At 31.1% G+C, this 14,860-nt stretch overlaps 1 protein-coding gene across 1 annotated transcript in view; it reads right to left on the bottom strand.

The window, feature by feature from the left end:
- Nucleotides 1-2,468: 2,468 nt before the first annotated feature.
- LOC118184956 (DAZ-associated protein 1-like) overlaps nt 2,469-14,860 on the bottom strand; it is an 84,515-nt gene continuing 72,123 nt past the window's right edge. Inside the window, exons 11-12 of the mRNA XM_085817118.1 lie at nt 6,842-6,937; nt 2,469-2,716 (exon numbers count right to left, since the gene is read on the bottom strand). Coding sequence (XP_085673244.1) covers nt 2,646-2,716; nt 6,842-6,937 — 167 coding nt within the window. The 3' untranslated portion in view covers nt 2,469-2,645. The remainder of the gene's footprint in view (nt 2,717-6,841; nt 6,938-14,860) is intronic.

Here is a 14,860-nt window from a genome sequence, read left to right as displayed (position 1 = left end):
GTTATTTGACTTTAGTGGGAATAAATATGTATTTTTTAAATGCTGTGAAAACGCACCGTCAGTTTAAAGTGGTGTCTTTGTAATGTTTACAAATTTCATAGATGGTGATATTTTCTATTACAGATTCCCCAAAACAACCAATGTAATGCAAGTTCCAAAGTAATGGACTATCAAGACAATAGTCTTCGACATTAAATGAAGCATTAGAATTTATGAAGGTGTTAGATGAAGATAATATTTCAGAACTTTCATGAGATAATGATGGTCAAAATGAAACAGATTTAGTTGTGATTCACCCAGACATTCTGACTGATGAAGAATGCATAAATGATAATGTGTTAGATGATAATTTGTCCATACCAAAATATGTATCAGGCGAGATCGAGATTTTTTTATCTAAAAAAAGTAAAAATACATCAAATTTATTAAAAAATTTTAAAATGTCCGAAACATCTAAAAAAAGATATTTGTGTTCCTCTAAATGCTATTTATATCATTTTGATATATACTCAATAAAATCTGCAAGGAAACTGACTGATCTTGGACTAGATGGAGACGTAACACATGTCTTAAGTGTCGCGGAAGTTCCTTCAAATCATTACATATGTTTTGACAACTTTTTTACGTCACACAGGTTATTGTCGGAATTGAATGAGCTGGGATTTCATGCCACTGGAGCAATTTGTGAGAACAGATTAGGAAATTGTCCTATTGTATCTGTAAACAAAATGAAAAAAGAAGAATGAGGAACATACGACACTGCATTTGATAAGTAGAATGGCATTATAGTAGTTCGATGGAATGACAATTCTGTCGTAACTATGGCAACTAATTTTGATATGACTGATCTGCCTTCAGTAACCAAAAGGTACTCTAGGAAAGAAAACAAATCTGTATCTGTAAAATGCATCAAACTCATTGGAAATTATAACAAATATATGGGTGGCATCGATCTTCTGGACAATTTTGCTGCGATGTATAGAGTGCAAGTAAAACGTAAGAGATGGTTGTGGAATATTTTTACGAATTTTATAGATGTGCCTAAAACAAATGCATGAAAACTTTATGAGATTGCTGTAAACCAGCGGTTCTCAATCTTTTGCCTAACGTGTACCATCTAAACAAAAACTGAAAATCTTTAGTACCACCACTACAAAGTTCTACTACCCCCACCACTCTTGAAAAAAGCTCGGATCACATAAATTTATGAATGTTGGAGAAAAAACGCAATTAGGATGTTGAGGTTTTAGTTTTTGAATTTAATAGTTAAAAGTACTTCGCTTCTTTGCGTACCACTGGCCGAGAAACCTTGCTGTAGACCTCAAAATTTCCTTGTTAGATTTTCAAAGAAGTGTTGCTCAGGCACTGCTGAAAAAAAAAAGGAGGAATATTTTGACAATTCACAGCCTTCAACTTCATGTACTCATAGAGTTGGACGACCATCTAGTGACTCAATGCAAAATTCCGTTTGAAAACTAACAGCCCATCTGGGGTTAAAAAAAAACTTCCAATTAACAGGCATGTTTGGCCCAGAATGCAATGCAAACTAACTTTATTATCTAAGGATGGTCATGCCATCATAAGAGTTACAACAATTATGCAGAAATTCAGAAGCCACTGGTAACCTTGCAAAATGCTCTCTATTGTCTGAAAAGAGGCACAAGGGAACTTTTCAAAATTTTGCTTCAGTCCATTAATTACTACTAAAAAAGCAAAGAATGCTGTACTAAAACATCTCAGACAATTATACACTTCCAATACAGGGACAGAATACTCTGAGAAAAGTTCTTTCTTTTACCAGGAAAGTAATTCAGCATACAATATACCGCATACAATATCAATACTCAGATCAATCAATACTGCTGAGAATACATTACAAAACACAACAACAATTTTTGATTTGAAGCTAAGGTATTCAGATATTAATATTACAAGATTGCATGTATATGATTAAGCTACTTTCTGAATGAGTCCTCAAGAGTCCATTTAAAGAGGCATTTATTGTGCAATTGTGAAGAAATTTTAATGAGGAATGGTAAAATATTTCTGCATTTGTCTAACTATGGCTATACCAATAAATCTGCTTATTCATTTAAAAGTCTTCAGAAACAATTAATGGTAGAAATTCTTTTTCAAAATTTAGATTTAAGTGAAAATTTCGAAGCGATAGCTTAACACAATCTTTTCTGAATGAGGAATGGAAATTTTGATCTTGATAAACTTTGGCAATCTAGGAGTTTTCACAAAGCTGAGAAAAAAAATAAGTGTATGGATTTGCATATAAGATACATTTTGAACAGAATAAGTGTTGATTAAAATCTATTAAAAAGTTTCACAATAATTTAAATGAAGATTTTGGATGATCATATTTTTTGTACATTTTAATATGAATTTCAGGATAGTGAAATATTAAGCTTTTATGAGTATAGTGATATATGAGAAACAAAATATATGAGAAAATAAGCACATTCAAAAGACAAAGTGAAATTTCATTTTTATCATACAGAATATCCAGAAAAGTAGAAAAAAATAATTCTGTTTTAAATTATTTAAGAAAATTTGACATTACAACACTCTCAAACATTGAACTGTTAAAATTCTTAAATGTTTATTGAAATATAAACAATACAATAAAAATAAAACATTTAGCGTCTATATGGATGATAACCAATATTTTTTGATGCTGATGCCACTCCTTGACCACTGTAGCCCATACCTTTAAAAAGAAATTATTTTCAAAACAATTTCAATTTAAAAAAATATTCTAAAATACATTTAAAAAGCTTTATTTATGATAAGGTAAAGAAATTTCTCAAATGACAATACTATCTATGATTCTAAAACAAAACAAAACATTAGTAGAATATTTTTATGACGATAAAAGTAACACTAATACAGCACATATGATTGCAAGTAAAATATTAATCTTTCTACTTTTTAAATGTTAAACAATATATGATTTCTTAAATATAAGTTTCTCATTCATGTCTCTTGTTTAATGCAATGCAATGTTCAGTGGTCCTAATAAAATTTATAACAAAATAACGCACACTAATTTTCATTCTGAAAATCTGGTTCAAAAGGCACATCTCCATTATGTGTTACAGAAATTCTCACTTCATATTTTTCATGGCAATCCTTCTCATTAAACACAGCATTTTAAGAAAATTCTGTATTAAAAGTGGTTTCTCTGTATACATACATCCCACACATTTCCCCACATTACTCATGGCTATTTCTAAATCAAGAATGCAGTGTGTTTTCTGATCTATCTTTGCACTGTACATCATTTCTAATGTCATTTTTATGATTTGCTTTTCCAAGAATCAAAGAAAGAATTAAAAACAACCTACCATTTGTCATTTCGATTAGATAGAATCTGACATACAACGAGACCCTGCAACATTACTTAAGAACAATACTAGTAACTGCTTGCCACTTCCCATACTAACATATACACGGATTCCCTTGAAACCCTCAACTGCAAAAAACCAATTTGCTTAACAAATGGCTAATAACAATGTGAGCTAACTTAAATCGCTCCTCTGAAGAGTAACTAAATACGTCATAAAAATTATATTAATTAGCGAAGATTGCACACTGTTACAAAAAGAAAAAAAATCGTTATTATTTAGAAAGTGTTTTATTTTCTAGCTCTCTTTTTTTAAAAACAAATTATTTAATTGTAGAATGTTAACATCCCTCCCCAAAAAGATAATTTCTCTTTTTTTTTTTTATTCATGTGATAAAAAATTTGTAGATCTTAAACAATTTATCAGGAACAAAATTAAAATCAGTTCAATGTATTTTAAGTTTTAAAATCAAATCACAGAAGTTTTTTTATACAAACTTTTATACCGAACAGAATTTGGGAATAATATTTCTTAAAACATAATTTCATTCATTAAACTCTTAAGAAAGGTATTTTTTTTTAAATTAAAGACACTTAAAAAAATTATGAAATTAATTCTACAATACAAGCAAAGATGGTTAAAAAATTTTAAAAATTGCATTCAGAAAATTTCAAATTGCAGGGTACAGAGTTTTATCATTAAGCACAAATTATATCTATTGCTGTCAATTGATAAAAATGAAATTTTACTGTTATAAAAAAATATAAAAGGATGGCTCAGATATTTGTTTATAAATATGAAATGGTATGAATAAATGCATTATATTAAAAAAAAACACAGTATTATATCATTTGCATATAATAAAAAGGAGAATAGAAGCACAAAAATATAGACAGGATTGTAATTCGTATATTATATAAAATTTCATTACTATTAGATTTTATTTATATACAGATGATAATGAATAAAAAGATCAGAGCTGGAAATTTTGCAATTGATGTATCATATGTTCCTAAGAAAAACATTTCGTTTTTCAGACTTATGGCATATAATAATTTATATTGTAATATGTTATTAAGACATACAGATAAAATTATTGTAAATTCACTTGGTTATGCTCATACTTTTACAATACATAAGATAGCTGAAAGATAATCATTAATTGGCATTAAGTTCTTATCTTCATTTATAACTAATAAAAACCACTAAATGAAATGTGAGTTCTCAAACTCATGTTAGCAGAAATTTATCTGCCATATATGAACATTCGCATTTTTTATACATAAACTTGTTTCAGCATCAATCACTAAACTTCCATTTTTCTTTCATTTATTACACTTTTGTAAAAGAATAGATGTCAAAGTAACAACTATATTTTTATTAGAAATTACTGACGGTTTTACAAATCTAACATATAAAATTTATTAAATGTTCAATAAATTCTCTTCTCAGTTTGTGTATATAAGGAGCTTGCACTGCAAAATAATATTTACTTTTATAAATAATGGCAAAGCATACTTCAATATTAATTAATACAATTCGGTGTTGGGTGACTAATATTTTTTTAAAATCTTTTCGCATCTCTTTCCTTCACTTTTCATTGTTTCCTACTTGATCAACACAAAAATTAATCACAGCATATAACTGTTCCACAATTCTTGTTACAAATTCTAAAAGAAAAAGCCACCTCATACTGCAGTATTTCAAAATCTTATGAGATTTTGGATTCTGTCCCAATATTTATTCAGCAAGTTTGAAGCTGTGCTTCCGTTTTGAGCTTTCCTCTAAGTAAAAATATTATCTATTAACAACATTCCTATTTCTGAACCAATTACATGTTCATTATCAGCTATATGCAAAAAAGTGGCTGAAGAACCTCAGATGATTACAGCTGGTTGATGTAGTTTGATAAATGATACTACACCTTCAAATTTTCCCAACATATTACTAGCAGTGTCTGAAGAAAATAAGTTCTTCCATTCTAAACTTTTGCTGATAAAGTATTCATTTATACCATTAAAAATAACCTTTCCAGTATTATTTGTGCATTCTAAAATAAAAATCAATGAAGTAATTACCTCTTCCTTTTCTTTGCTATAATATGTCATAATCAAAGGGTATTTAGAGCAAATGATACATTTTATAACATCAGCAACAGTACTTTCTGCAAGCATTTTCGCAAATGCAACACATTTGGTATAGTCGCATCTAAATTTTTTCCTAAGACTGACAACACAACTGAGAAGTATTTGCTGCATACACTGCAATGCATGATTAAGAAAATTTCAGAAACTCTAATGCATGAGAATCCTGAAAAGTATGAATTTTAATTTCTGGCTTGATAATTTTAGCATTTTGGTTTGAGGCAGCATAATTCACAAAAAAAATTCCAGCTAATCACAATTCACAAGATATGCATGCTACACGCTCACTGCAATTTAAACAAATGGACAAAGCAGGGTAATCAAGTCTTTAACTGCAGGGAATTAAATTACAGAGATTAAACTTCGAAATTTACTAATCTACAACTGGCTACTTTTCAAAATCATAACATACTCAATATGTAATATATGATGTCATGAGCATTCAGCCAATCATCAGATTAATTAGTTGATTCCATTTTGCATACTATTCTCCTGTCCTTTTTCTGAATAATCTGTAGTCTTTTTCTCATTTTCCATACCTCATATTTTTCCAGGAACTTTTGGAGAAACTATGAAAAATTCCTAGTATTTGGAGTCTGTGTAGATCATAACTAATATTATAACATTATGTCAAAAATAATTTATTATTAGATTACATTCAGGTAAAAATCAGAAACAAGAAAACAGTTCTTTACTAAAGTGCATAAAAGTATTTGGATTCTTTCTTCATAATGATTCTAAAAATATTCATTTTGTTAACGAATTACACTACTTTTTCATTAATGGGGCAGTAATTGACAAATATGATAGCCTATTTATTTGTATCATGAAAAACTATGCAATGGCATCAGGGCAAATAAATGAGAATAAGAGACATCAACCCAGGAATTTTCTCACATAGATTTCCAGTACTTAAGTGGATGAATTGGCAGCAGCTGCTGGATTCAAAACCTTGCAAGTTAAAACAAATTCAATGTTATTGATTCTCATATGAGTAGTCATATGCAAAATGGTGAAATAAACGGTGCTGGCTACCACTATCCAGATTCCAACATCATCAAATTCATGTTGTGATGACTGCAAGAAAAGACACAAATGCTTTCGGCAATATTAAATTGGCAGCGGTGACTCGTGTATAATTAGAAATTAATCTGGTAAAATCTATTTTGTATTTATTCTGAATATAACAAAGTAGTCTTTTTTTGTCATGAAACTTTATTTATCATTAGGACTGCCACCACTTAGTTAAATTTCATGTCACCGTTTGATGTTAAGTGGGATTCTATTAACAGAAAAGTACTAGAATTAATTATGAGCTTTCTAAAACTCAATTAAAATACATACCATCTGTACTGGCATAAGTTTGTGCTTTGGGGAAAGTTGAAGTATATGCTTTTGGTGGTCCATAACCAGATGCACTTGGAGCACTTGAAGCGGCTCCTAGGATATAAGAGGAAAAAAGACAAAAGTTTTAAGATGCACCATAAATAAACAAAAAGCATGCATAATTAACTGAGCAGAAGAAAAAATATAAAAATACAAATGAACACTTAATGGTAATTATCCAAAACACATGACTTTAATAATAATAAATAACTATACATTACATAAATACAAAACTGGGTTCGGTCATGAAACTAAAACCTAATTTTATATCTCCAAATTTCTTTATTTTTAATATTAAAAAATATTCTCAAGAAAAAAGGTAAAGAAGAAAGCTGTTTCCTTTCTTCAAAAGCTATAAATTTAACTTCATTGCATATAGAGACATAATGCTGTTAAGTTTAATTATTAACAAAAACTTGCAATTTTATTAATATGCAGTGAATTTAATGCCCCTGTACATTCAATACATAACTGAGTTTTATGTAAGTACAATATTCTACAAATTTATTATGAAATTTACTAGAATTAACAGCAGTGTTATTAACATAACATACAATTTAATTAGGCAGTACTTTAATAATTCACTGTCAAAATGGAATAATTCATTGTCACTGGATATGGCAGTGAAACTGTTTAAATGCCAGTAATTTAAACTTATAATAATGACTAAAGATAATTAAAAAATTGTATTTTGAAAATTTAACTAGAAATAAGTTTTTAATATAGCAAAATATAACCCGCAGTTGATAACACACAAAATATTTTATTTATAAAACATTTTCTATAACTAACCCGTACTTTTATTTCAAATATAGAAGGCAAAGACAGAAAAACAAATTGCACTAAATACAAATTTTTTCCAAATACGACTAATAAACAACAAGTAGTGTCACATTTTTTGACTAATAATTTTGGAAATACAATTTGAAATCATGTTATGATGCAATTTTTAACAGATGTGCGCTAAATTTCTGATTCTCTCTCTGTCACTTTCTGCTGTGCCGATGCTGCTTTCGGAATAGGCCATGGCTCAGGATAGCAGAAAAGACAAATACAGTACACAGTCTAAAATCTGAATGTCCAGTATCAAGACTAATCTAAAATACAGACCTCTGGAGTACAAGCAACCCTTTTTAATGTTTTACCCATGCACATTTGATATTTATTCACAGTAAAACACGTGGAAAGTCCTGATTTTTAGTTTTACTTTGGCACCAAATAAAATACCTCTATAATGAAAAAAATCATTTGTTATGTTAGCATAAATCTGTATGACCAACAATTTGTCTCTGCAGTTGCCATTTTGCTTGTCATATATCTCAAAACAAAACATTCTAACACACAACACACACACACACACACACACACAAAAAAAAAAAAAAAAAAAAAAAAAAAAAAAAAAAAAAGATTTTACACCTACTGAATAATTTATATCCCTAACAACAACAACCTAGCAAATCAGTATTTATTATTTTTTGCTTTCATCACCACATAATTATCAATACATGGCAGTTTGAGAAATGGCTCTTGCAGTAACGTCTTTTTATTATTATTATTATTATTTTATATATATATCTATACAGAAATTTTGAGTACAATTCCGTTTTAAGGGCCGTAAAAAAAATTGCAGGGAAATGTATGCGCAAAAGCGCCAATCTAGCAAACGCGCCCATTTAACAGAGCGCCAAATCTAGCGTACGCGCCGATTTCAGATTGCGTAAGTTTATATAGTTCTATAATTCTTAAGATGCCATTGAAATACTAGTTTAATTTTTAAATCCTTTTTTGATATCCTATGGATTTAACAATTTGAGAATCGCCCATGACGAAAAGTCTGCAATAGAATTTTGGGTAACGTGCAGAATCACCCACTGCTTGACGCGTTTTTAAGAATTGCACATACTTGGTATCATGTATACATCATGTATTTCACTTTAAAAAAAAATCCCAGAATTGCATAAAAATGGCACTGCGCACACCCTTTATGTGTACATAGTGTGACAATGTGACACACTATGTACACATCGACCTATTTTCACTTATAAAGTAAAAGACAATTGACAAAAATCCAATTGTTTTTACCCTTGTAAAAAGTGGAAAAAAATAAGTGGGCGATTCTGCACTTTACCGAAAATTTTTTCAAAGAAAAGGCATCATTCATTATAGAAAATTATGTTTGAACCAACGAGATGAAAGTATGCTTTAGCAATAACTCGGTAACAAAATAGTGATGCAGGCATCCATTCAGTTATGTTTAGCAATTTTTATACAAATTATAATAATGATCTGAAATAGTTATTTACTCTTATGCTTCCATTCAGTCATGTTTAGCCTTTTTTATATAAATTATAATAATAAAAAAAAAGTATTATATGAAATTAACCTTTCATCTAAATTAAAACATCAAGCTTAGATAGTTATTTACTATACTCCCTTTCTTGTGTTGCGGTTGCCACAATTATTTTTGGCAGCAATGGCATCAACAATAGTTTGGCAATTTTTTACGGCTCTCAAAACCGAATTGTGCCAAATTTTGTTTCATGCTTTACACATGAGCATCTGCTATTTTTTTAATAAATCATGTAGAGGGTCCTTATTCTTAATTTTACTTCAGCATTAAATAAAATACCTCCGCATCAACGAAACAATCATTCATTAACATAAATCTGTATATTGGTTCCATAGCTGCCTTTTTGCTAGGCATGTATTGCAAACTGAAAAATTCTCCATCGAAACATCAATTTTAGAGCTACTAACTTATACGTCTGACGCTAACAGGTGAATTATCATTCATTACTTTTTGTTTTCATCATTGAATGACTAGCGACACATGGCAGCTTGAGAAATGACTCATACTGCAATGTCTAAAGAATTTTTCTTTTAAATATTAGTACCTGAATATCAAAGAGCAGGGTTACCTTTTTACATTGACATTATGCTTGGCAATGATTACAAACTTCAGCTAAGTACACTGTAAAATTTTAACGAAGAGAAATTACTTTCCATATGGAAAAAGGGGAGATTTTGTAATGATACTCGTTGACCAATAGATTACATTTTGTGCTATTTGAACTGAGAATAACTAATTTGCTATTCAGATAAGCCCAGTAATGGCATCAGGGTTGGTGTGGCCGCACCGAGCAAGGATGCACTTGGTAGCAGAATTTAGGATCTGCAAAGGCAAGCTGCAAAATAGCACCAGCACTGGATAGCTTAAAACAGCACCAGTGCAAAATAGCTTCAGCACTGGATAGATTTAGTATATGTAGGAGTTTAGAAATGAATAACACGGACACCTAAAGTAGAAGAGATGGTGCTTCATTATGCAGAAGGGAATCCCCATGTCAGCACATGAGCGATTACTACAAACTTCATTGTTTCCCAAATAACAGGGACAATTCTGCATCTGAATCACTTGTATGTATATCAACTCCTTCCTGCTGAAAATGCATCATGAGATGCATTTGTTAAACGGTACCTGAAACTTCACTTTAACTGATAACCTATTCATCGCTAAGACATACTTTAGTAGGGAAGGCTGCTACAATGCACATAACACATATGTATGTGCAGTGGGAATAACTGCACATACATATGTCATACTTGCCAACCTATGACACTCAAAAATCAGGAGATTTTCCACAATGTTAAAAAGACTTTTTAAATGATAAAAATATGGTTTTTAATAACGAATTAACTTTAATAGTAACTAATTCTTAAATGCAAGCAACACAAAAATACCTTACACATAAAAAAATTTTTATTACTTGCATCGTTTACGGGGGAGGGGGGAAGAGGGAATTTTAGTTTAGAAAATTAGGAAGTTTCTTTGTTAAAGAACTAATTTTGTTCACTGCAATTGACACGTAGGCCTGCTTTCGCTAAGAAAAGTTTTTCTAATGTGTCATCACTAATATTAGATCTAAATTTAGTCCTCGTTTACGCAACAACATTGAAAATCCTCTCACACTCTGTACTACTATCGGGAACTGTCAAGATGGCCAACACAATTCTAGACAGTTGGCTATATTTTAAAATTCCATCAGCACCTTTCAGTTTTCCAATTAAACTCCACTGGGTGTCAATCCTAGCTGATTTTATAACTTCATTCAAGTTTTCTAATTGTAAACTGCTGTTATGCAGCTTTGGAACTGTTTCAATTTTTCCTTCCTTTTAGAACTCCTTTCAAAATAATAATAAATATCAACAATGTGTTCATCCACATTTATTGGTAAAGAAGCTGCCCCTTTTTCAGCTGCTAAATTTAAGAGGTGACAGGTGCACCTCATAATCTGCAAATCTGAATTTTCCTTTCTTAAGATGCCTGCAACACCAGTCTTCAAGCCTACCAATACTGGTGCATTATCGGCACCAAGTGCTAAGCAATTATCCAGAGGGCCTGCATTTTCTTTTAAAGTTTAATAATTAGCTGTGGTAAATTAAAGCCTGTCAAATGTCCTTCTAAAATGGGGACAGAAAATAAACTGCACTCAATTTCTTAAGAATCTGGATTAAAAAAGGAAACAACAATTGGATACAGTTTTGAATCAGTATTATTGCTTCTATCCGTAGAGAGGCAGAACGGAGCTGTTTTGTGCAATCAATAACTGAAGATTTATTTTTCAAACTCATTTCTTTAACAATTGCACCTGTTTTGGTTCTTGCACTTGAGTATTTCTTAGCAATTTCACTATCGGGAAACATTTTTCTAAATAAAGCTGCAGCGTGATCCGATGCATTCAGTGGCAGGTTGTGCTCCAGTAAAAAGGCAGAGAACAGACATTCTGCATTAATAACTTTTTGGTCCTTTGTTTCCGAAGAAAAATTAAATTTTTCGTTTTTTTAAAAAACAACTCATGTTATCCTTGTGTTTTTGTGTTCGCACATGTTTGAGAACATCCACCCTTCCACATTGCGAATTCGAAAAATCGCAACGACAGGCGGTGCACATCGCAAATTTATTACATTTCCTTGAGGAAATAATGGAAGGAAAGTCAACTGTGTACGATTTTTGAAACGTACACGAGTATTTCATTCTCACAGACATAACAAAAGATGATAATTTCTAAAACTATTTCCCGAAGGCACGTGCACTCACACAACTCAGCACAAATTGAACGAAATAACTAAAGAACATCCAAATAACAGCTTGCCTTGTCCTCATTCGCTAATATATGCCAGCTGACACGCAGTAGAGTTCGATGCCCATTGGAGAACTGGAGAACGACGTTTCTGAGATACGTATAATGCTCTCACTCACAAAGCAGAAGTTATCTGATTCGTAAGGTTTTGGTTTAGATATAATCTAGAGAAAATTCAATTGCTTTCAGACGTCCAAAATCACTTTTGTTCATATAACAAAGTATTAAGCCAAGTTCCATAAAAACCGTGAGAAATTTTAAGAATAAGAAAAAGTCGGGAGAAATATATTGTAAATCGGGTTGGCGGGAGATCGGTCGAAAATCAGGAGTCTCCCGCCTAAATCGGGAGAGTTGGCAACTCTGATATGTGTTATGTGCATTGTAGCAGCATGTGCAGCATGCATAGGAGTATCTAAGCATGTGCAGCATGATACTGGTTTTCTGTCAATGTTTGGTCAGGCATTGTTGGTGACTGCCTTATAGGCTCATATCTCATGCCTGATTACAAGATAATTAGAAGATTTTCTTGGAGAAAATCTTGCCCAGACTGTTAGATAAGCAAGGCATATGGCAGCTGCAGCACAACAATATGTGGTCAAACATGGATTGGCTGTGGTGGTTGTATTTAACGGCCTGAAATTCACTGAGCCTGTCCTGTCCGAATTTCTTTCCCTGGTGATACTTGAAAAGTCAGATATAAAAAATACCCATGGCCAATGAGTATGATCATTTCATGTGAAGTAGGATAGGATGATCATCCGTGAGACTCTTCGTGTATTCCATACAGTCCATGATTCTATGCCGCACCAGTATCACACTTATATCATAGCTGGTCTCTGTAACTTTGAACACTTACTATGACCTCTTAATATTGCAACTGTACAAATTTGCTGATTAAAATATTGTTATTCATATCACTCTTTTTTACATTTCTTGAGTTTTTTTCTTTGTACACTAACATGTGTAGATTTCATTTCCATCCCAACACTGTCATGCAATTCTGAATCATCTGAAATTTTTGTTATTTAATGCAAATGTAGTTTTTCTACTTTCAGGATAATACAAATATATAATTTCACTCCTGAATACTTCTGAATTCTGTCATGTAGCTCCTATTGATATTCAAGTTCGTATCTAGATTAAATATTTTCATTTGTTTTTCTGATATTAACAAAATTCTTTTCAGATTTAGATAGCTAATTCTTTCACTTGCTTTACCTGGCAATTTTTTGATAACATACTAAATCATTTCTTCATTCGTTTTTCTGATATTAACACAGTTCTTTTCAGATTTAGATAGTTAATTCTTTCACTTGCTTTATCTGCCAATTTTTTGATAACATACTAAGTAATCAACTGTCTTGTAGAAGCAAAGAACCTCACAGGAAATCTTAATTATATAGTTCACAGCAAGGTTGTGGGGTCAGAGTCGGGCACATTTGACGGTTAAAAGGAGTTGGAAGTGGAGTCGCTAAAAACAGGTCAATTCTGACTCCAGTTTTTATTGGATAGTTTGAATTTGAAAAGAAATTAATATGAATTGAAAAAAATTAATGACAAGCTGAGTTATTATTTTTATTTATGGACTATAGACATTAATAAATAGTTATTTTCTATTTCATTGACATATTAGTAAATAAATATATGGAAGAACAGATGTGATATTTGCCATTAGTGATTAAACTGATTCATTTAGTTACAAATCTCAATGGTAAATTCATGTAAGTAACAATAGCAGCAAGAACTCCCAAAATTGATGCCATTCTTAGGAAGCGAGCGGGGAAAGGAGCAATTATTGATCAAGCAACGCGATAAGGAAGTACATATTTGATGATAAAGAGGTTTTTAGAAGAATAAGAACTTTTTTAGAAGATGTAGATAACCCTAATGTTTCACTAACAGAAAGACTGTGGAATGATCTTGCAGAATTGAAACTCTTCTTTCTACACCATATATAGCCATAAAAAAGCTGCAAACTGAAGAATTGACATCAGGCAAGAATGGAAGAACGGGATGTTTGTTCTTTCTGAAATGGAGGGTTTATAGCCGAAGGAATCGTTTCTTCAATGAAGAAAAGAGAAACTAGTTTGCTAGACAATCAGATCTTGCTGGATTCAATATAAGTAGATTCAAAACACCAAATTTTCTTGGATGACGAACAAATTAAAAAGGCAAATAAAGCAATCTGTGAAATTTCATTAAGAATGAAATTATTTTCAGAACAATTGCAGCATTCGAAACAGGACAGTCAAACTGCAGACATTGCAATTGAGTCTCTATCATCCTCTTCCGGTGACGAATTAGGTTTTGAGAAATATTTTTGGATAATATTGAAAAGGCTAAGGCAAAGCGGATGAAAATAAAGAACCAAAAGCCTTTAGATATAAAAATGAAAAAATACAAACAAGATTTCTACACAGCCTTTGAAGAAATAGAGAAATATGATTGTGTTTGCAAGACACCTCTTTTAGAACTTATAAAAATATATCCTGAAAAGTTAAAAGAAGTAGCTCTAACAGTAACAGTTCTTCTTCCTACTCAAGTTAGTGTGGAAAGTTCTCAGCTCTAAAGTTTATCAAATTGGATCTATGGCTCTCCAACAAAGAAGATCTTGTTAAAGCTATACTGTTTCTTAGAAATAACTAATGCTAGTTTTTCCATTTCATAATAAATGCTAATTAATATAAATAATGTGCTATGCCATCATTTTTTATTCTGCAGCATCTATTACTTCTTTCATATTAACAAAATAATCTGTAACTCATGTGTATATGTTTACATATATATATCTTTTAAGCATATTTTATTTTGGAAATAGACACAAGAGGCATGAACA

The sequence above is a fragment of the Stegodyphus dumicola genome, chromosome 5, assembly GCF_044657685.1.
Source record: "Stegodyphus dumicola isolate Sdum_Otavi_A_Nest chromosome 5, ASM4465768v1".
Classification (NCBI taxonomy): domain Eukaryota; kingdom Metazoa; phylum Arthropoda; class Arachnida; order Araneae; family Eresidae; genus Stegodyphus; species Stegodyphus dumicola.
Note: the sequence above shows the minus strand (reverse complement) of the source record. Positions and strands in the feature narration are given on the sequence as shown.